Source organism: Suricata suricatta, chromosome 2 (assembly GCF_006229205.1).
Source record: "Suricata suricatta isolate VVHF042 chromosome 2, meerkat_22Aug2017_6uvM2_HiC, whole genome shotgun sequence".
In the NCBI taxonomy this organism is placed as follows: domain Eukaryota; kingdom Metazoa; phylum Chordata; class Mammalia; order Carnivora; family Herpestidae; genus Suricata; species Suricata suricatta.
In genome coordinates this window covers 113,468,961-113,492,432 of record NC_043701.1, presented here as the reverse complement: position 1 = coordinate 113,492,432, position 23,472 = coordinate 113,468,961, and the positions used below count along the sequence as shown (strand labels likewise).

At 45.0% G+C, this 23,472-nt stretch overlaps 1 protein-coding gene across 6 annotated transcripts in view; it reads right to left on the bottom strand.

The window, feature by feature from the left end:
• The window catches only part of RNLS (renalase, FAD dependent amine oxidase), a 248,029-nt gene extending 224,589 nt beyond the window's left edge, over window positions 1-23,440 (bottom strand). For all 6 annotated transcript variants that reach the window (XM_029931695.1, XM_029931694.1, XM_029931697.1 and 3 more), the window contains exons 1-4: window positions 23,305-23,440; window positions 22,321-22,426; window positions 21,495-21,637; window positions 19,041-19,199 (exon numbers count right to left, since the gene is read on the bottom strand). In XM_029931695.1, the coding sequence (XP_029787555.1) occupies window positions 19,041-19,199; window positions 21,495-21,637; window positions 22,321-22,426; window positions 23,305-23,422 (526 nt within the window). In that variant the 5' untranslated portion in view covers window positions 23,423-23,440. The remainder of the gene's footprint in view (window positions 1-19,040; window positions 19,200-21,494; window positions 21,638-22,320; window positions 22,427-23,304) is intronic.
• Between the last annotated feature and the right edge of the window lie 32 nt (window positions 23,441-23,472).

The following is a 23,472-nucleotide window of genomic DNA, read 5'->3' as shown; positions in this document are numbered from 1 at the left end:
CACTCATTCAAGAAGCATTCCTTGGTTGGTAGAAGGTGGTTGGGCTAGAATAAGACTCAGGGAACTCAAATATGGTGGAGGAAAGAGATAAACTAACCATTATTTAAAAGAAGTTTTTGAGCCTTGGTTTGAATATGAGCTTTGTTCTTTCCTCCCCCCAAATGTAATATATTCAGGAAAGGTGCAAACTTGTTAACCAAGCTGTTTGTACACAACAAAGAAATATTTCTCTCTCACTCCCCCTCTTTAACATCTCATAAACATGCTTTCTGACATCTTTGCCCTAGGAAGGCGCGTTCAAGTAACTCATATTTCAAACAGTAGTTACACACACAACTGCCTTTTTGCAGAATCGTTTCAGATTAGATTGCAGACTAAATTTTAGACTTAGAGAGCTCTTTGGAGACCTAGATGCCAATGGTTTCATTTTACAGAGGAGGAAAATGAAGTCCAGATAGACTGGCATTTGCCCAAGGTAACCATTTAGAAATTGATACAGAGCATTCTACATAGAATTCTAATTATTCTAATTCAATAGTTTGTCCAGTTTCTCTGCAGAAAATACACACCCAGAAGCTCTTCTTTCTCAAATCAGGAACTCTCACTCCATTGAGCTCAAAAGGCAATGGCTGAGCCATTGAGCCACATGGGTCAGTGGCCCATCTTAACTGTGTCACCTCTTAATGGCTGGTGTCCTCCCGCTACCAGGGACTGAGGTGTACAAGGCGAAGACAGAGAACTAGTCTGCAAAACAACCACAGATTTTCAAACTTTATCGCTTGCGATGAAAGAAAAGTCAACATGTCAAAACAGCCCTTTCGTGAAAAATCCAAGTGATAGACTTTTATCATAAATTTTTAAATATTCCCAAAAGTCCAAGGAAAGAAAGCACCCACTTTCCCCGCCCCCTTTAAAAATAATTCTACTGTCAGTTGATACAGAAAAATCAACTGACGCAGATGGCGAGGACTGGGAACTATTTGAGGAACTCTGGTCTGTCCATGGACTAATAGTCACACTTATTTATAAAAATGCAGATCTCTACATCTTAGCTTGTGAATGACATCATCCGGATCTTGAGTGTTTGAGCCTGTGCCCAAGCGAAATTCTACTGCTTGTGATAACACACACTCATTTTTCAAAAAAAAAAAAAAAGAAAAAAAAATTAAAGCACTTAGAATTAGAAGGGACCTTGGAAAGAATGTGTGACGGGAGAAAGGTGACAGGCTTTAGAGTCAGCAATTTGGCTCTTTTACTAGGTAGTGCTGTGGCCATAGAAGGTGACTTTTATCTCCCTAGTCTCTCCTATATAATGAAAGCTGTTCGCTCTAGTTCTAAGTTCCCAGGTAGCCAGGCGCTTGAAGAATTGATAAGCAGCAAGGGAATGAAAGGGAACCGAACCCTTCTGGCAATAAGTGCTGGTCACATGAAAAATGCAAGTGAAAGGGCAACAGCAGCAGCCTCTGTCACTGACCCCTGATCATGTGCCAGCAGTATACATTATCTTATTTACTCTTCCCAAATGAGCGCCCTGATGGGCTAGGAAGTATCATCTCAATTGTTCAGAAGAGAGATCGGGGAGTCAGAGAGGTTCTGTCGTGTGCCTGAGACCAAGCAGCCAACAAGCAGCAGAGCCAGGACTAGGAAGAAGGGTGGAAGAAACGGCCAGACGTTGTTCTACGCCCAACCACATACAAAATGGCACATTTCAGAAGGACTGGAAGAGAAGTACAACAAAGACAGATCTTCCCACTACAAGCTCCTGAAGAATGGAGGTGAGGGCTCCCTAGCCTATTTGAACTCTGTTCCTGGAACAGTGAGTGCTCAAGAGATGCATGTGGGTTATAATTAACTGGAACGCAGTTGGTAGTGTGGGTAATAAGGAATCACGTTCTCCCACAGCAAAGTCTTTGTGATGATAGTAAATAGAAAAGGCGGGGAACTAGTGAGCACATTCATGAAGAAAGACATCAGTTACAGACTAAAACCATCTTTATGTATCTCCTGTCTAAAAATGACTATGTTCACAGAGCTTTTCCACCAGTATGTTATCATATAAATATTCCAATCACCAAGTCTTGGCATTACCTTAAAAGGACAATGAAGAGGACACGCATGCATGCGTGTGTGCACACACACACACACACACACACACACATCTGTATTTTGGGATGGATGAAAAACACTCTATTGTATATGCTATATGGAAAATATATACATAAAAGTTGTAAAAGTGAATCAAAAGCTCAATTTTATTTTTTGTTTGTTTTTATTAAGTAGGCTCCATATCCAACATGGGGCTCGAACCCACGACCTCGAGATCAAGAGTCGCAAGCTCCACTGAATGAGCCAGCCAGGCCCCCCCAGCTTGAATAAAAGTTTTCTTTTATTCAAACGATAACTACAGACTAAAGTCATGGCAGAATATATTCACAATCTTGTTAGATGCGTGCAGCTACATTTGTGCAAGTGGGTCCGCAGTAATTCGAGAGCTTGTTCTTTTGGGGGGCGGAGTGGAAACATTATGAAAACAAAGAGAATTTCGGTCTAACAGAATTTTCAAAGAAAATATCACCGTGGCCAAACCAAAATTCCCCATAGCAACGGCCGGCAAACACACCACCACATCCAGTGACTGAATTGTGTTCGTACTTTTCTGAAGCAATCGAGTTCATTCTGACAATTTATCCACGAAGGATTGTGCCAGAATACCGCCTATTCATTTTCTATATTCTGTTTGCCAAACAAAGCATGACACACAGCAATATAAAAGAAAAATATAATCCTGGGATGCATTTGCAATCACTGCAGGGAAGTGTTCTCAATGGCCTTAGGCCTGTGGCACCGGCTTCCTGAACCACATTTAAACACTGCCACATGCTGTTTGGCTGTGGGTCCTGCAGGCTGTGAGCTGCGCCAGGCCTCAACACAAGGACGAATCACAGCCCACGCTTAGGAAGCTGTTAACTCTTCGAAGCACCAACTGGTCTTAGAAAAGGGAAGCATAACAACCTTAACAATTAATAATTCTTTTGTTTTTTAATGTTTATTTATTAGAGAGAGAGAGAAAGAGAAAGCACAAATGGGGCAGGGGCAGAGAGAAGGGGACAAGGGGTCTGAAGCAGGCTCTGCATTGAGAGCAGAGAGCCCAACACGGGGCTGGAACTTGCGAACTGAGAGATCATGACCAGAGCTGAAATTGGACACTCAACTGATTGAGCCACCCAGGTGCCCCAAGAATTAGTAATTCTTTAAGAAGTAATACTTTCTAATTAAGATTCTGTGAAACATCATATGTGGACTTTAAGGAACACAACAGATAAACATGGGGGAAGGGAAGGAAAACATGATAAAAACAGAGAAGACAAAACATAAGAGACTCTCAAGTACAGAGAACAAACTGAGGGTTGCTGGAGTGGGGGGGGGGAGTGGGGGGATGGGCTAATTGGGGGATGGGCATTAAGGACAGCACTTGTTGGGATGAGCACTGGGTGGCAGAAAGTGATGAATCACTAAATTCTATCCCCGGAATCATTATTACACTATATGTTAACTAACTTGGATTTAAATTTTTTTAAAAATTAAAAAAAAATAAATGAAAAGAAAAAGATTCTGTGACACATACCATTGTATTCACGACCAAGTGGTCTCTAAGAGCACACTGCTTACCTGTTAGAAGAGGAGGGAATCCACTAGGGAGATCTGATACATAATGTATTGAATTTACTAACGTGTTTGAATTGAATTTATAAATTTCACAACATTCTCTCTTGATCAACGCAGATTCTATGGGGTACCCCATAGGCATCATGCTCCCCGAAATGTATTGGTGTGAGATTATCTTCACATGCTCTAAAGAATAGGATATTAAAGGCAGTGTAATACCCCGAAGACCATAATGTACTTTACGAAAGGAGCTGACAGGGCTCCTGGGTGGCTCAGTTGGTTAAGCATCCAGCTTCGGCTCAGGTCATGATCTCACGGTTCGTGGGTTTGAGCCCCACATTGGGCTCTGTGCTGACAGCTCAGAGCCTGGAGCCTGCTTCGATTCTGTGTCTCCGTCTCTCTCTGACCCTCCCCTGCTCACGCTGTCTCCGTCTCTCAAAAAATAAATAAAAACATTAAAAAAAATTTTTTTAAAAAGGAAAGGAGCTAAGTTACAGGCAGTTTTGTCCTTTTGGTGCTGATAACAGAGAAGGGGCTGAGAAGGACCCTTGGGTGATGAACACATGGATGAATGAATAAGCACAGTTCAGAATTTCAGATGGTTCTGGAGAATGATGACCACACCCTTAAAGAAACTACCATGTGCCTCTAGTTTCCTTTTTACAGAAAATAACGTATCTGGGAAAAGACCCAAAACAAGTTGTCATTTTTCCATGCCCCTTCCCATATCCAGGAGCAGCAGCAATGAGAGAAGAGGCACCAAAAGTCCTTGTTGATTTTAGTTACTTTACTGTGATCAGAAGAGCTGAACTAAGGTGTGTGATTGTGTGCTCTTATCTAAAGTCCTTAATCATAACAAAATCAAGTATAAACCATCCGAATTAAAGACATGTAAGTGGTAAAGTGAAAAAAAATCTTAGGTAGCATGCAGTATAAATTCAGTATTAACTCACTCATTTGTTCATTTATTAGCTAAAGCAAAAGAGAGAACAAAAGAAACATATTGACTGGCCTCACTTTCAAATTTTTTTAAGTTTGTTTATTTATTTATTTTGAGACAGAAAGAGAGTTGAGAGAGAGAGAGAGAGAGAGAGAGAGAGACAGCATAAGCAGGGGAAGGGCTGAGAGAGAGAATCCCAAGCAGGCTCCGCACTGTCAGTGCAGAACCCAGCACAGGGCTTGACCTTGTGAGATCATGACCTGAGCTAAAACCAAGAGTCAGACCCTCAGCCAACTGAGCCAACCAGGTGCCTGTGACTGGTCTCATTTTAAACTCATAACCACTAACTTCAAGTGGCTCTTAGTGCTGCGTGGCTAGCCTGTGTTCTACTCAGTCTGCTCCCCCAAAGGACGATATTATACCTCTCGTCTCACTCTAAACCTTCAAATTCCTGCCTCTCCTTCATCTATGATCTTGTTTCACTGAGAAAATAAATCAGCCAGAAAATGACTCCCACAGGCTCTCACCTCCGAAGACATGCCCTCACTCCCCTGAGCCCCACTGCCCTGTCTCCCCTCTTATTCAATCAGGGGGACTGTCCGGCCACCATTGAAGACCCCATCCTCTGTCTCCTACTCAAGACCCTGGTTGTAGAACTGTCCCATCTTGTGCTCCAACACAAGTTCCCCCTTCCTACCAGATTCGCTCTATCAGCGCACACACACGCTATAACATATCCCCTCTTAAAAATACAACACAAGGATGATCTCACCCTTAACTGACTCCTGCAGGGTGAAAAACTCTAACTCTTTTTATGTAGAAAGCATATATATACACATATGTACATATATATTATTTGTATACCTATAATATGTAACAAATATAAACCATATCAGTGATATCAGAATTTCATTGGGGGTGAGGGAAGAACAATTAGAAAAAAAGGTCTAAAAAAGCTCCTTGGGGAAGTGATCATGAAAAAAAATGGTTGACAAACACTGGTCTAAACCCACAATTTCAATGTCTTCTCTTCCTGTATTTTCTCAAGCCTTCTTCAGCCTGGTTTGCATTGCCAGTGCCCCAAAGAAACTATTGTCAGTGTCACCTCTGCCCGCCATATTCCTAAATCCATTGGCCAATTCTTACACAAAACTATAGGCAGCATAGGGCACAGCTGACCACTTCCTCTTTCTTCCAACACTTTCTTGGCATTTTCTCCCCAACCACCTGAAACTTTGAGATCCGGTATCAGGAAGAGAGCTGAGGCAATAATTAGGGATTCTTGTTCACCTGGATTGCAGTCCTCTCCGACACCCCCCCCCCCACCATACTGCTACCGTCCAAGCTACCTGCACTTCTGGCCTGTGCGCCTCCAGTACCAGTGTGTCCGGCAGCTCAGCCCTCTGACAGTCCACCTTCCACACAGCAGCAGAACACCTCCTGCTAAGTCAGGTCATGTCATTCCTTCAAAGGCTTTCCATCTCTGGTGGAGTAAAAGCCACAGCCTTTATCACAGCAGACACAGCCGGACACAGTAAGGCCTTGCTTCCTCTCTGCCCTCATCTTCCATCGTTGCCCCTCCCTGTGACCGTACGCCAGCTACACTGGCCTCCCTGAAAAACTGCTACTTCTGTGTGGATATCACTCCAGATAGCCTCATGGCTCACACTTTCCCTACCTTCAGGTCTCTGCTGCTCAAACTCACGTTGTCACAGAGCTGTTCACATTGAATGCAAAAGGACTTCTTATGGCTTTTTATCTATTACCTCGCCTAGATACTGCCTTATTTCTCCTCCACTCCCAGGAAGAGGATATTATAGGATATTATGACTCCTTCTCTGGGAATAAGAGTTCCTTGGGGCTTTTATTGTTTGGTTCCTTGCTTTACTTGAAGTGTCCAGACGAGTTTCTAGCACATAGCAAATGTTTAGTTAATATCTGTATAATGAAACATCCAATTTCAGTATCTAAATAGAAGACTATGACTACCATTTTTTTAAATAAAACTGGATTTTAACTTTCCTTCCTTTTCTTTTAAATTTACCTTATTTGTTTTAATTTCCATCCAAGTTACTTAGCATATAATGCAACAGTGATTTCCCTAATGTCCCTTACCCATTTAGCCTATCCCTCTTCCCACACCCCTCTAGTAACACTCTGTTTGTTCTCCAGATTTAAGAGTCTTTTATTGGGGCGCCTGGGTGGCTCAGTCGGTTAAGCGTCCGACTTTGGCTCAGGTCATGATCTCACGGTCTGTGGGTTCAAGCCTGGTATCAGTCTCTGTACTGACAGCTCAGAGCTCAAATTCTGCATCTCCTTCTCTCTCTTAGCCCCTCCTCCACTCACTCTCTCTCAAAATTAAATAAACATTTAAAAAATATTTTAAAAAAAGAATCTCTTATTTAACTTTCCTTCTTGAAAAAAAATCTTATCATCTCATAGGCCTGTAGCAAATAAAACTATAAAATACAGAAAAAAAATGTGTAACAGCTCAGAGAAATGGAAAGCAAACTCTGTTGTTTGGCTGGAGTGGTTTTCTTTGGCTATTATTTCATGCAAGAAATTTTAGGAGAGATCAACATTTCAATAGCTTCCTCAAACCAACAAAAACTTCTACACTGGTAAACACAAAATGCTCCTTCAGATTATCTCTCTAATTTTTCTCTAGAAGCAAACGTTCAAGTCAAAATGAGAAAATGTCAGACTCTGGTAATAGCGCTTGGAAAGAATAATGAGGATCCACATGTCCGGTCAGCACAGACCCAGGTCTTACAAATGTGATACAATGGAATAGGAGACTTTTGAAATGAGATCCACTTGTGACAAAGAAAAACAAGTTCGGGAGAAAGTGGACCCACTGCAGAATGCTGGTATTCCTTTATCCCTCTCTTCCTCTCTTTTGATCTTAATGTTTACAGTTCCTTACTTCAAAATTAGTAGTTGAAGGTGGTAATACTTTCTTCTTTGTGTTTAGCACATTTTATCCCAATCTTCAGAGATCTCTGCTAGAAAGCTAAAACTTCCAGTCCTCAAATTTCTTCTCTTTCAAATGCCTTTGCCAGGCCACAAGGGAAAAAGTTTGGTTCCGTTCACTTGGTGACCCAGTCAGTGATAATGACACAATTCAATAAATTATAGTTCTTTCCTCTTTCATCTCACCCCACATCTAGTTTTGACATTTCTTTTTAAAGCCTTTCTGTTTTCGAAGAACTCTAAATGGAAAATAGAGTCCTGAAGGAAGTGCACCGCCAGTAAGACAGCCTTAGGTAGGGATCTTTTCTTCCATCAGAGTAGCAACCTGGTGGCCTGGTTTCTACCGCCACACCGCTCTTGACAGCACGTGTACCAGAACACAAAGGCCACAATATCAACATCACTGACATGTTTACATCAGGCATGGGGAGATCACACACACCGGTGCTGGGTCAAGGGACAAGAAGGCACACAGCCTGAGTCACCAGAGCCTGGAGAAGGCTGGATTCCAGATGGTCCACCCAACAGCTGTGTGACCTGGGACGGGCTCACTTATATCTCGGAGTCTCTCTTTCTTCGTCCATAAAGCGGAGGTAAAATACTCACAAGGAAGGGGTGCCTGGTGGCTCAGTCAGTTAAGTGTCCAACTCCTGATTGCAGCTCAGGTCATGATCTCCTGGTTCATGAATTTGAGCCCCACATCGGGCTCTGTGCTGGCAGTGCGGGATTCTCTGTCTCTCTCTCTCTCTGCCCCTCACCAGCTCACCCTCTCACTCTCTCAAAATAAATTAAAATGTTAAAAATATATATTATAAAAAAATACTCACAAGGCAGTTGTGAAGAGAAAAACCATACAGACAAGGTAAGGTGGCTGACAGAATATTCACAAAATGCTTTTGCTACTGGTTCATCACCTTCCAGTCACCCCTTATTCATCCCTCAGAGGGACATGACCGTAAGTAAGCAGGGAAACCCACTCTGTCCGGCCAGGAATGGAATGGGCAGCCGGGACAAGGAAGAGTGGTGCCAGATCCTTCTAGATTCCAACATGGATGCAGGTTTCTGCCATTTCTGCGGACACGTGGGCTTCTGAAAGGTGGCAAAAATTAGCCAAGGTTGCCTTTTGGGCACTAAGAAAGAGAAGGAAAGATTAACTGGATCCAACTCCAGCCTCCGATACTTTGCAAGGAATAATAAAGACAGGCAAGTCGATGAGCTAGATATAAAAAGTGAGGACCAAGACACAACAAGTAAAAGGACTGTAATAGCAACAATTGGTTTTTCTAAAACTGAGATGTCAGTTCATTAGCGTGCAGGCAGCCCCAAAGCAGCTGATGTCGGAGGAAGTCCCGAAACCGAATTATTTCCCCTCCTGTGGAGATGGTCTGCTGGAAAAAGCAATGAAGCATATTCCCTGATGAATAAAGGACCTTTGTTTCTTGCACTTTTAATCAAAGTCATTTCACCAAAATGCCAAAGAATAATGAAGGATTTAAACTCCTTTAGCAAAAAAGAATTGGTTCCCATTTTTCCATCAAAGGTAATGGGAGATCTCAGCAGTCCTAGGGAGGAGGTTGAAGTGTTCACGGATCAGTATTTATCATTTTACTCCACAGTACATACGTTCCGAGGTTATGTATTTTTACAGTTTGGTTTACTGAAGTTCTAAGTTTCTATTCAAGGAGAACGTGTCCGTTATGATTAGAAGCCTTTGGAACAACATTCCTCCAAGTCCTGCAAGTGTTTTCTTCTTCCCAATCCAATGACATAAATTTATTTACCAACTCCAGGTACCCAGTCAGGTTTTAAAAGGTAGATTCAGTATTTCTGGTGAATGAGGACCTCTGTCTGTTCAACACTGTTCATATGCAAGGCTCACCACAGTCTGCCCCGAATCCACACTTCCAGCTTTATCTCCCCAGATTCCCCACCACAAAGCCTTTGCTCCCCAAACCCAGTCTATTTTCAGTCCCCAAAATATAAAACAAGCATCTCTATTTCTAGCTGTTTGCTAAGGCCTTTTTTCTTCTCCAAAGCATTTCCTTCCTTGCCTTCTGACTCTCCTTCAAGACATACTTCAGACTGTGTCATTCATTCATTCATTCATTCAGTAAAGAGAGACTGAGAACTGAGCATAGGTGAGGCACTCACAGGGCATCTTGGGAAATCAGGAATCGGTTAGTCGGAACCAGTTCCCGTCTTCGTGTACTTTACACTCTACCAGAGAAGACACACATCCCCAACAGATGAAGCCATTCATTACTTGCGGTTGTGGTAAGTGTTAAGAACGTGAGGCGCAGGAAGTGGGGATAACACGTTGTAGGAGAAACGGCCTGGTCAAGGGGTCAGGAAGACATTCCTGAGGAAGTCGTTCTGCTTTGCATCTGAAGGATGAACAGGGAGCAAACTCACGGTAGAAGGACGCCAACAAGTCAGCTCTGCCCATGGGCGCGTGGTGATTACCAGACAGGGAGATGTTATTGAAAGCGCCGTAAGGACACTCTTGCCTTTCAGGCCCCAGAATGCAGCGGGGGTTTCCCTGTCACCCTGGTCCTCTGTGAAGCTGGGAACAAGATGATGACGACACTTGAAGGTCAAGAGGCCACCAGGAAAAGGACCGAGCCCGCTGCCGCCAGAGGGTTCGGAGACATCACTGAGGAAGTACTGACCGTACTACCCTGAGCCCCCCACCCAGTCAACACGAACAGAAAAGCTAGAGGAATGTGAAATGCAAAAGCCTAGCTTTATGAGAATGCCAATATTCCTGGAGAGAAGCTTTTCCCTTCCAACTCCTGTGAGCAAAGAGGAGGAGGCAGCAGTCCCTTCCCTAGGAGCCTCCCAGGGTGTTCAGAAACAGTCCCTGAAGACAGAGCTCCAAGAAGGAGTGGCCTGGTCTTCTAAGTAGGTACTTGCTGAACCATAGAGCCCCTGGGGGCCAAGGCAGAGTGAGGCATCCTGGGAGAGCCACCCCACCTCCAGCCCAGGGGACACGGCCCTGGGAAGTTGCAGCGAGAAGCTGAAATCTTCCCTTGGGGCCAGAAAGACGAAGCACACCTCCTCGGTGGAGACCATCACCAAGCATCAGACAACATGAATGAAGTCCAGGGAGGCCAAGGCGGCCTCCTTACTGCCCACCAGCAGCCAGTCCCAGGGGCACTGCCCCCACAGGACACAGAGTCTGTAGAGAGGAGTGGGCGGATAGTCAAAAACACACCCCCAAATCCACCCAGTCACCAGCTTTGGGACCTGCCTGTCAGCCTACCTGACACTGGGCATGAAGCGAAAGAGCTCCAAAATGAGGGCAAAATAACCATGACTGAGCCTTAAACGCCTACACGAGACTAGTCCAACAGGCAAAAGGGGCTAGAAAGTTGTGGCAAATAACCCTTAAGGCCTTACTCTGTAGAAAGAAGTGGAGTTCACACAGGAAAGTTCGAGGTCCGTTCTAGGGAAGAAGAAAGCTGTCTCATGCTTACACCCCACACATACAGCTCAGACTCCCTAAAAATGACTCACAACCACCAAGTGACTATAAAGAAAATAGTGATGACATTGATACCGCAAAAAATTAACAGAACAAAGTAGATATCCAGGAACAAATGTTAAGTATATACAGAACTTAACATATGGCAAAGAAGGAATTTCAATTCACTGGGAAAATAAATGTCATGATGCCGATAAAATCAGTATCCCTATGAGCAAAGAAAAAAAACCCTACACACAAAAAAGGGGGGGCTGGGGGGCTCAATCGTTACGTGTCTGATTCTTGATTTCGGCTCAGGTCATGATCTCAGGTTTGTAGGATCCAGCCTTGTGTCAAGCTCTGTGCTGAGTGGAGAGCTTACTGGAGATTCTCTCTCCCTCTGCCCTTCCCCTGCTCTCTCTCAAGAGTCTCTCTCTCTCTCTCTAAAATTAAAAAAAATTTTTTTTAAGAGAGAGAAAAACAAATCTATTTTTTATTTCTTCCTATAAAAATATCCAGAAAGACGTATTAACTATGTTAGTATCTATAGGGTGGGAATTATGAGTGGATTTCATATCATTTTTACTTTCTAATTTTTCATCAGTAAAGTATATTAATAATAAAATTAATTAATATGGAAAGAACAGGGGCATCTGGGTGGCTCAGTGGCTTAAGCATCTGACTCTTGATTTTGGCTCAGGTCATTATCTCACAGTTCGTGAGTTCGAGCCTGGCATCAGGCTTACGCTGATGGGGCAGAGTTTGCTGGGGATTTTCTCCCTCTCCTCTCTCTCTCTCTCTCTCTCTCTCTCACACTCTCGCCCTCACTCTGCCCTTACCCCACTTGTGCTCACACTCTCTCTCCCACCCTCTCTCAAAAAAATAAACTTAAAAGAATAAAATAAATAAAATAAAATGGAAAGAACAGACAATATTAAAATCTATCCTGGGCAATTCTTAGGACAGCATGAAGGGTGCTGTCCTAAGGGACAGCAGGCTGTGTGGCTGGAGAGAGCGTGGGACCAGAGAAGACGATGTGACCAGTGCTCGCTCACTGGGGCCCCGACGTGAGGAGAGGGGAGGAGTGCTATGCAGGTAACCACTGAGAAAGTGAACATTCGCCAGCACTTTTTCAGAAAGTTACAAAGGTGCCCCCAAGATCTTCAGTAGTTCATCAAACACCGACCATCTGTCAATTTACTAAAATCTTTAAACTATTACGTTTTGGGTGAAGAAGTGTTATAATTTTAAAAATATAAACAAAGGATGAAATTTGTCAGATGGTAAATTTCTGTACAATGAATTAAAGTGCATATATCCTTATGCGAAAAGTCCTCAAGCTTGCTTTTCCTTCCTTGGTGGTTGTATTCCAGAATTTGAAAAACAATTCCATGGTCTCCTAATGTATAATTAGATGTGTACACAAATCTCCACCGCAGCCTTGCATTTCCTTCAGCCTATGTCCATATGTACACGATCCTTCCCTTATTACAGTCTGCCTTATTGAGATCTTGTGTTACTTTATCACATCAGATAGCAGCTGCTATCAGATAGCAGCCAGAAACTAAAGAATTTACCACGAGGAGTTACTTAGGGAAAACCAACTCTTCTTTCCCCCACTACAATCCAGGAAAGAGACGCTTAGCATGGTTTCTTTTTTTTTTTTTTTTTAAGTTTGTTGATTTTTGAGAGACAGAGAGTGAGTGGCGGAGGGGCAGAGAAAGAGGGAGACACAGAAACCAAAGCAGGCTTTGAGCTGTCAGCACGGAGCCCCAAGACGGGCTCGAACTCACAACAGTAAGATCATGACCTGAGCTGAAGTCGGACGCTTCACCACCTGAGCCACCCAGGCGCCCCAACCTTGTGTTTCTAAAGGTTGGAATGACCTCCACCCTCACGCACGCACAGACTAGAGGAGGTAAAGTGTCTTTCTCCTGCACGAAGGTGGATGAAGGCGGTGGATCTCTGAAACTGGAAAGGCAGGGGCTGGAGGTGAAATGTCTATGGGGCAGGGGCTTGGGGGTTCCTGCCCAGGTAGAGACCTGGCCCCCACTTCTGTGCCTTCCCCTCGGCCCACGGAGCAGCGGAACGGCCTCGGTGTCCGAGCAGGGCTGTCCCGGCGGCACCCCTGAGCAGGATGTCAGCAGCCCCGGCCAGGCCAAGCTTACACCGCGGAGGAGCAGCAGGGGCACTGCCGACCTCAGGATTCAGCACCTTCTGGCGCCACACAAGCCTGGGATTCCCACGTGACCCCAACGCGAAGCGGGGAAGCCCTGCTGAGGACCGGGAAGGGCTTCCTACCAGGTGGCTGGGGAGGTGCTCAGAAAGGCTAATTCGTAAACTTAGAGAAACAAAGAAAGACACGGGCTTTCCTTGCAGGGTCGTGTTACGGATTCTAATGCACGAGGCCCTCGCGTGTCCTGCTGCACATGTGCCGTTGTTTTGCACGAGGGCAAAGGAGAGTTCCCTCTGCGGCCCCCCACCCCCCCGGGCATCCTTGGCGACACCGGGGGTTTTGTGGCTGCCTTCTTCTGGGCACACATTTGGGGGTAACTGCGAGCGGTCTGCAGGGACCATCACTATCATTTCCTTACTCCCAGCCAAGAAGTCGGACCGCACCATCTCACAACAGGCTTTTGCAAGGTCTCCCCTAACACCTCACCGCTGTGCTCAGCCTCTGTTCTTTTTCTGCCCCCACCCACATCTTCGTGAGAATGCCTGGCGAAGGGCATGTGTCTTCATGATTCCCTCGATTCAGGGGAATGGCAGGGACACGGGGACACCTAAGGGATCCTCCCATTATTTTTCTTAAATGTTTTTATTTATTTTTGAGAGAGAGAGAGTGTGAGCAGGGGAGGGTCAGAGAGAGGGAGACACAGAATCTGAAGCAGGCTCCAGGCTCTGAGCTGTCAGCCCAGAGCCTGATGCGGGGCTCAAACCCATGAACCCTGAGATCATGACCTGAGCCAAAGTTGGATCCTCAACTGACTGAACCACCCAGGCACCCCAGGATCCTCCCATTATGATGGGTGCTCCTGGGGGCAGCGTGCAGGGAGGTCGTGTGGGGGAGCTGTAGTTAGGACGGGGTGCTTACTACCTTCCCTCTGGCAACGTCTGGGGGTGTGGGGTGGAAGGGAGCAGGGGAAGAGTGAGGTTGTACCTCCTTCGGTGACTTTCCTAAAAATGTCACTGCTGACTTATAAAAAAAAAGCTCAGATAATGAAGTCCTTTTACAGACGTGATCAGCTGGTTACTTAAAAAGTAACTAATGTAGAGTTTTCAAGCCAATTGTCATGCTCTTGCATAAAACGAGTATGCCTGTAACATACCTTTGTATAAAACCCTGGAAATAAAATGCACCTTCGCTTAGTCCCCAACACTAAGCACGCACACCCTTGCACGAGGGCCTCTGGCCCCTCCCTGGTGGTAGAGCTGCCACAGACCTCACAGAGTCACGGGCAGTACTAATAACAGCCACGTGCTTACTCTGTGCCCAGAACTGACAAATTCTGTACCCGGAGTGCCTCGTATGACTGCGACCCCTTGTGCACGTACCGTTATTTATCCCTGGTGTGGACCCCAGAGCTCGGAGAGGGTGAGGAACTGGCCCCAAACCGCCCACACCGTGTCAGCACGGGGGGGTTACACACCCTGCTCCTTCCGTCGGTGCCCTCTGTGGGGCAGCCCACAGAGCCAAGTAAGTCCTAGGAAGTCACAGCGCTGGAGCTGTGTGTGAGGTGTGTCCCCCAAGCTGTCAGAGAAGGCCAGGAACTCACAGGCCCGCGGCTGGGACCCGAAGGAGGGAGAGCAGAGGCCGTGTGTCAGAGTATCCCAGGCAGGGGCGGGGGTGGGGGGCTCTGTGAGTACATGCATGAGGAATGTGTGGTTCGTTCCTGGAAGCAGGATCCCTGAAGAAAGGAGGCCAAGTGTGCGACTATCACCGGAGGCAGCCGAAGGCGAATGTACCGGAGAGCTGTGCGGAAGGGGCTGAGAGTGCGGGCTCTGGAGCAGCTGAGCACCGCCACCAAGAATGGAAACCATCATATTAATAACAACAGCAATAATGCCCGGGGATCGTTGTGAGGATGAAGTGAGATGATCCTGTCATAGTAACTCTTAGAGTAGCCCTGGCACAGGACCAGAAGGTGAACCGTGAATGTTAACAGGTTCTCCACATGGGCCATAGAGATTCCCTGTTCTCCCCCCTGGGATAATGCAATAAATGTAATAAGTGATTGCCCCCAAAAATGTAGTTCTGTGTCTTCCATAAAAAGCAACATAGGGAAAGGGAGCAGTGGGGAGGGGAGAATCCAGTCCCGTGAAATCAACAGGGAGTCTATCACGTAAGACATGGTGTTTGTACTGACCCAAAAAGGCAGACGTGATTTAGAAAGTGGAGGCAGGGATGAGAAGGAAAGGCAAAGACAGCAAAGGCAGGGGCTGCTCACGGTTTGTAGGAACGCGAGGCCCGGAGGATGGCGCCCGGTTCAATGACTGATTAGCTACCCACTTCCAGGTCAGTCAGTCAGTTATCATGTGCCTTTATTTCTCTGTGACGACTGTGGGGTTCTGTGAATTACGTTACAGTTCCAGGTTTCTGTGTATTCCGTATTGCCACCCTCTTCAGAGTCCTCTGTAGCTTAAAAATCCTGAGGGGAGCCGCAATGCACACAGGGCCCACTAGATGGCAACATGTGGCTTTGCAGATCAAAGTCTTGCTCACAGGACTGGAAGAGGGTTCATCAAACAAGAGCACAGTTAAGGTTCTCCAGAAAACCGAGAGAAGACATTAACGATCCTCTACTGAGCTCACTGTTGAGATTTACAACTTAAAGAGAAATCAGATGTTTTTAATCCTTTTCTGTTTTAGACCCATAGGTAGCCAAGGGTCAGTGTTAGCACATTCTACCGGATGGCTTACTTCCTAACAGAGAACTAAACCAATCCAAAACTCAAAGACCCTCACCCTCAGTCAAGTGTGCCAAGTCAATAATTCATAAATGTTTTCATCTCAAAGAGCCCACGTACCCACCGTATGCCTTCAATAAAAAGGAAAAGGAAAAAAGTTCTATTCCCTTTGCAGACTGATAATATTTTGTAAAATGCTGTCATTGTTGGGGCGCCTGGGTAGCTCAGTCGGTTAAGTGTCTGACTTTGGCTAGTTATGATGTTGCAGCTTGTGGGTTCGAGCACTGCATCGGTTCTGGGCTGACAGCTCAGAGCCTGGAGCCTGCTTTGGATTCTGTGGCTCCCTCTCTCTCTGCCCCTCCCCTGCTTGCACTCTGTCTCTCTCTGTCTCTCCAAAATAAATAAACATTAAAAAAAAAATTTTAAATGGTGCCATTGTCACTTTCATAGTAAAAGTAAACTGTCCCTATTTTTAAAGTTATGACTATTCATGAAGTTGTAAGAAAGAACATGAAAATCATCTTCAAGCAATAACAATATTAATATGTTTCTCCCAAACCAGAAGACGGAAAAGAAAAATAGAAGCATCTATATACCTCTTCTAATTTAAAAATATTGTGGAATCTTTCCATGATAATAAAAATATTATTATATTAATGATCACTAAATCTCAATCTTTATAATCAGCAGACACATACTTTTACTGAAATGTCTGGCCATTCTTGACAACATTACGCTTCATGAAGTCAACAGAAATGGCATCATGGAAAAATGGGTAATAATTAGAGAGGGACTCATGCAGAGAAACTAAGGAAGACAACAGAACATAACAGAACCTAACAAATAAGCTGATGAAAAATATATCTCAGAAAAATTTGGCTGGAATGAGGCAATGACCTGAAAACAGTGAAAAATATATCACCTCTTTGAAAAATCACATGGGTGGTGAGGAGTGAGGGTCAGCAAAAGAAAGTACAAAGTAATGCCAAGACCAAAGTTGGAGAGAGTTGAGACAAAATATAGCAGATATGGGAAGGAGACACTTTGTAGTTTTTGAGATACTGTGAGATCTTCATCAAAGGAACAGAAAAAATTCTTCAAGTAAGTCTACTATCAAGAGGAAACAGCTGAAAATAAGAAAAAAAAAAAGCTGTCTTCAAATGAAAAATGGACAACATGCCCCATAGAAAATGAACAAAAAGGAATATCCTTCTGAAATTACAGGACTCAAAGATGAACAAACACCAAAGAGGTGCTTCTAAAATAATGCATCTCTGAAGGGTTAGAAGTAAAAATGTTGAGCCAGACACATACAAATCAAAGAATGAGTATCTCATTTATGGGTCAAGGTTGACGTGAAAGCAAAATAAAATTAAAATGAGACTAAAGAGAGACCTTTTTTAAGATAGAGAGTATCATTGTAATAAAAATACATTGTGAAGCAAATAATACTGTATCAAAAGATCACAAAGCAAAAATCGCAAAAAAAAATTAATAGCAGTAGCCCCAGGAAAGACAGAAATAAAATAATAATAGTAGAATTAAGGTATCTCTCAACCCCACACAGTTGAAATATTTAAAAAAAAAATAAGGATATGGAAGATCTAAACAAAATTATTATTTAGCAAACCCTCAAATATTTGAAGAGTCAGTCCATGCCATGACATTATGTTTTATACGTCACCAAGCATACAAATAGAGAAAACCACTTTCAAAATGCAATGTTGAAGGGTCTCCCCTCATATACAGAAATATGTAGCTTTTAAAAACTGGAAAATGCAGTTTACAGCATAACTGAATGCAATGACCAACCGCTGTGTTTCAGGTAAGTGTTACGGCACCGCGTGTCATTTACCAGTCTCCAAGCCAACCCTCTGTCAGACTCCAGGTTGTTGATGGTAAAACAACAGAGCAGAGGTAGACCCGTAAAGAGACCCTCGAAATTAGTTTTGTGCCCTCAGCCATCTGGTAAACATTCCAGCCCCTTCTATGCGGTCATCTCAGACTGTGCTGGAAAAGGAGCTACACTGTTCCCACACGGTGGTCTGATACTCAAGGAAAACTACATGGCTTTCGAGGTGTAATAAGCAGCGATGTTCCTCCCCAGAGAACGATGCCCATTACAGCTCTACATCTAGGATCTATAACCCTATTTATTGCCAGTTTTTGTTCTAATGGGGACATAAAAGGCCATTCGAATCTCCATTAAATCCAATGTGAACTTTAGTCCGATGAGAAAGTCAAAAGCTACAGGCGTGACCACATCCACCACCATCCCACGGGTCTGAAGCCCTGCCCACCATGGCTAGAGCCCTCAGGCTGCAAGGCAAGATGAGGGAGCTTCTAGAAGTCAATGGCTCTGATGAGTCAAGTCCAGTCAGACACGATGGAAGATGGGGAAAATCAGGGAAACCTGGCACACACGGAAGCAAAGCAAAACCACAGAAGAGCTTTTCTTGAGAATCCAGGTAATAGGGAAATCTACAGAGACACAAAGTAGATGATTGCTTGGGGCTAGGACGGAGATGGAGACACAGTGAAGGTGGTGACTGCTTTTGGAGACAGGGTTTCTTTTCAACGTGATGAAAATGCGGTCACAGTATCATATACTGGGGAGCATACCAAACACTACTGAATCGAACACTTTAAATAGATGAACTTAATGGTATGTGAATTACACCTCAAAGCTGGTTTTTAAAAAAGGGAGGGGGAAGCCAAGTAAATGCAAGGAAGCTTGCCAGAGGGCTGACATCTGCAATTCCGACACATCAGAACCTTCCTTTCCCCCAGGAAAGCCACGAAGAGACTGCTCTTCATTTACACCAAACTGCATGCCGGTCCCTGAAAAACATTTACTTCTTAAAGGCAAGGGCAGTAAGAAATATGTTCAACCTTTCACCGGTTAAATAAAAATTCTCTGGGTGTCAGTTTGACCTAGACCAATGTCACGAGCAAGGCCACGGTGTCAATTCTAAAACAGCTGAAGCCACCGAATCCATCACATACCCTTTGCTAAGCCAGTTTAACTGCATTCACGCGCCCCGAGAGAAACCACATTCCCGGAGGCCATCAGCACAGGCTGGGACTCACAGTTAGTGATGTCGCCTCGAAGCTGCAGAATCTGCGGAACTGGCATCGTGAGGACAACAATGTCAAACTGCTCAGGGGGCCCTGCTTCCCTGGAGACTTCCCACTTGTCATTCCGCAGGTTGATCTGGGTCACACGGCGTCGGCAGTGGACTTCAGCACCTGTTCCGAAAGCGGAGGCATGTCTGCATGATCAGGATTTCCATATGAACGAGGACACCAAGAGTCACCACAGAACCCATTCAGGTGAACAGCACAGTGCAATCTGTTGTCTACGGCCCCAGGGGTTCACTGTCTTTCTCATTCAGTAGGAATTCCTCTTGGGGGCGGGGGGGCACTACTGCTACAATCAAGAATAATCACATCTGTCTTTTATTAATTGGTGGATCATTTACCTTTATTAAGAAAAATTGGAACTAAGAGAAATGCAGTCTAGAATGGCCAGTCCTCACATTTTCCTTCTTTGCATTTATCACCAAAGTATTTTAATAATTATTTGAGTAGTTATTTATTATTTTCTTCCCTATTAATCTATGAGCCCATGAGCAACAAATTAGGCCTGTTTCGTTTCCATGAGTACCGTATCACATATACAGTATAGTCCTCGGCACATACTGTTTAATCAGCACCTGTTGAAGGGAATGAAACATGAACTACAAACCAAAATATAAGAAAATATAATTGGATCAATAAGCCTACTTGAGACACAAGCACGCACCTCACATGTCAGTTTTCAGAAAACTTTGATTGACAAACAACTCCACCTTATTAAAAAAACTTTCTTTAAGCTTATTTACCTCATTAGAGAGAGTGTATGTGCGAGAAAGGGGCAGAGGGAGAGAGAGAATCCCAAACAGACTCCACCCAGCCCTGAGCCCAACGTGGGGCTCACACCCACAAGTGAGATCATGGCCTGAGCCGAAGCTGGACGCTTAACCTACTGAGCCATCCAGGCACCCCTACCTTTTTTTTTTTCTTTTAATGTGTATTTATTTATTTTGAGAAAGAGACAGACAGAGAGCAAGTGGGAAAGGGACAGAGAGAGGCTGAGAGAGAACCCCAAGCAGGCTCTGCGCTTGAGAGCCTGTGGGGCTCGATCTCATGAATCATGAGATCATGACTGGAGCTGAAATTGAGAATAGAACGCTTAACTGACTGAGCCACCCAGGCGCCCTCAAAACAAATCCACTTTTAATGCAGCCTCAGGAACAGAAAAGTAATGAAGAAAGACAAAGACAGAAGAGCGCACTTAATGATCCTGCACAACGTTACCAGCGATGCCTCACCTTCCTAGCTGCTCAAACACCTGCTTACATCCAACTTGGGCCCTGAGGCTCCCCTCCTGCAGCTGTTCGGGCTCAGTAGGACCCCCCCCACCCCATCTGTAGCCTGCCTCCAGCCTGCCTGCAGGTTTCTCCAAGGCCCTCCCTCCGCCTGGGGAAGGTGCAGGCGACTGGAGCTTTCGACTGGGACACGTCGCCACTCCTGCCTGAGCAACAAAGCTTAGCTTGCTTCTGTGTATTTAGGATGTCTTGCCCCACCTAGGTCACCTTGCATGCCTCACTCTGGTCCTGGCCCCGATCTGGACCTCAAGTAAGTCGAGTAATTTTATGTTTTACTCCGTTGTTTTCACGTGATATTCCCTTTGACAAGAGCATCGCGGGCTTCCTGGTGGTAGTGAGTAGGTGTGTGTGTTTGAGGGAACTGACATCCACTGACCCAGAAATCCTCCAGACCCAGCCAGATGGCCCAGACGTGTATCTCTGTGGTCCCAAAATGCCCTGTGGGGTGTGTGTTGGTGGTTCTGTAAGTGTGGACCCTGGACCAGCATGAGCACCACCCTGGAACTTGTTAGAAACATACATTCTGAGACCTAACCCAGACCTACTGAATCAGAATCTCTGTCGCTTGGGCCAGTGTTCTGGGAATCGTTCTAGTTAAATACTGGCATTAGAGGTTTGAACCCATCCTGAAGCATTCATGATTAGACTTATCCCATACAGATAACTTCCCTGGAAGTCTGGTCCAGCCTAAGTGACTACTGGTTCGTCCAACAGATTGCAGGCTTGTAAACTTAACCAATTCCAGACTGTAGAGCAGTTCTGGAATCTCCTGGGGGTGGGGAGGTGGTTGATTTATTATAAACAGACCAAACAACATGTAGAATACTTTATGTAAATAATCCTGTGTGCAGATCTTAAAAAGAATAAATACAAACACACATGAATAAATATATAAAGATAGTCCTGTAAAATCAATAGATGCATTAACATTTTTTCTGGAAGCATACATTGAAAACTATTATTAGGGATTACTTTAGGAAAAGAAAATCAGCCATTGATCGGTAAATAGGAGAACATCTATTTTATAACTTTCTGAAGAGTATTAATATTTAATTGTATATACAACTTTGTAAGTGCTAATTTTAAAAGAAGGCAGAGAAACCCTTATCCACACCTGATTCTTCCAGGTAATGCTTAATAACTGAAGAAAGTCCTTGAGGTGCCACAAAGTTACAGTCTCCCTCCTTCATCACCATCCCTTCAATCGGAGAGGTCAGAGGTTTCAAAATGCCACGAGCTAACAGTTCATCATAAAACCTGAAATAAATCAATATATAATTGCATACCATAATTAGCTTAAAAGCACTATATATTCTCATCCAAGAATTCTTAGAGATCATCATTCTAAATAATAACTGGAAATCTTGATATGATCAACTCAATATATGTTTTGTGTTAATAAAACATAGTTCAGGGCACACCCGGCTGGCTCAGTCATTGTGAGTTCAAGCCCCACGCTGGGCACGGAGCTTACTTAAAAAAAATTAATAAAATATAATTCAAGTGAAGAACAGAAACGTTTTGACAATCCATAAATCTTTTGCTGATATTTGCGTAAGGCCCATTTTCTTGCATATTTCAAAATTACAGTCAGTGAAGAAGATAAACAGAAAGGAAGGCAGGGCACTCATTTTGAATTTGGTGAAGACTGTCTTCCATTGCAGCCAGCCACCCTCTTCCTCAACACGGACCTGGCCATGCATGTTTACTGAGCCCAGCACAGTGTAAGACCTCATCTGAAATTTTCAATAACCCCAGGGGACCTGTATTCTGGCTTGCCCACCTCACTCGGGTTCACCTCTTAGGGCTAACACCAATGCCAACGATAATATTGTAATGTCTTCACCATATCACAAAAGGCAGAGTTAAAAATGGATGATTTCAAAATTTTTACATCATTTACTCAGTAAGAATGATTCCACTCCTTTCAACTAACTCACCTCTGGTGTTTTTTAGCATAATGGGGAGTGCAGGTGATGTATTGGGCTCCCAAGTCAACGGTGCTCTGCGAATTGCAAGGACTCCTGGCTGTAGCCATTCTTCCCCCTTTAATTAACCAATAGGAAACGTCTGAGTGCATCGGAATTAATCTTCCACAATTCATGTTGTTCACCTCAGGTTAGGCCAAATAGATTATAGTTGTATTTTTAAAAGCACTTTTTTGTGCTTGTTTTTGTTTTAGCTTTGGGCTCTGCACTCTCTCATGGTCAGGAAGTAGTTCACAGAGACAATTTGGTCACTGAGTGGTCTTTTCTCAAAGAGGGCACAAGAAAAGTGCAGGAGGCGTTGTTCAATGAGGCACCGGGAGCACAGACTTGCATATTGAAATAAAAGAAAATGAATGGATTAAATAAAACAACATAACGAATGACATGTCAGAATGAATCAGACAAGGGATGCTTTCACTCTTGCGCTCAGGTCTCATGAGAAAACAAGGATTCTGTAAACTAGATCTTCGTAAAGTCCTGGTCAACGGGCACTTTGGGACCCTCGAAACGTGGAGAAGGTCCGGAAGGCACAGGCAGGGTATTGGCCCCCGGCCATAGGCCCAAGCTTTGCAAGCTGCCAGCGCTGCTCCGGGATCCTCCCTTTCTCCCGCCAGTGATCTTCTCTCTCCTTCCCTTGCTTCCTCCGCTTCCTCCTCCCGCTTCGCTCCTCCTGCCAGGGGCTCCTCCGCCCCCCGCCCCCGGCCCAGCGCCAGCATCACAGAGCCCGCCACCTCCGTCTGGCCGTTGTGGGGGAGGGGCGGTTGGAGGACCCAGTCACGTGACCGGGCGTGCACTGCGCATGCCGCTGCCGGGTCACGCCGGCCGCTGCAGTGACTGGATTTTCTCACGGACTTCCGTAGGGTGGCCGCTCGCCGCCTCGCAATCCCAGACCGACGACGGCTTCCTTGCCCCGTTTTCGGCCGCCGGACGACCCACCTGAGTCCCCGGCCTCGTCCCACACCGCGAGGTGCACGGGCCGGGGCGTCTCCTTCCTCAGCAGCGCCGCGCACAGGCTGCCCGTCAGCCCGGCGCCCACGATGAGCACCCGCGCCATGGCCGCACCCCGCTGTGGGGCTCTGGGCGCGCCCCGCCCGTGAGCCGCCC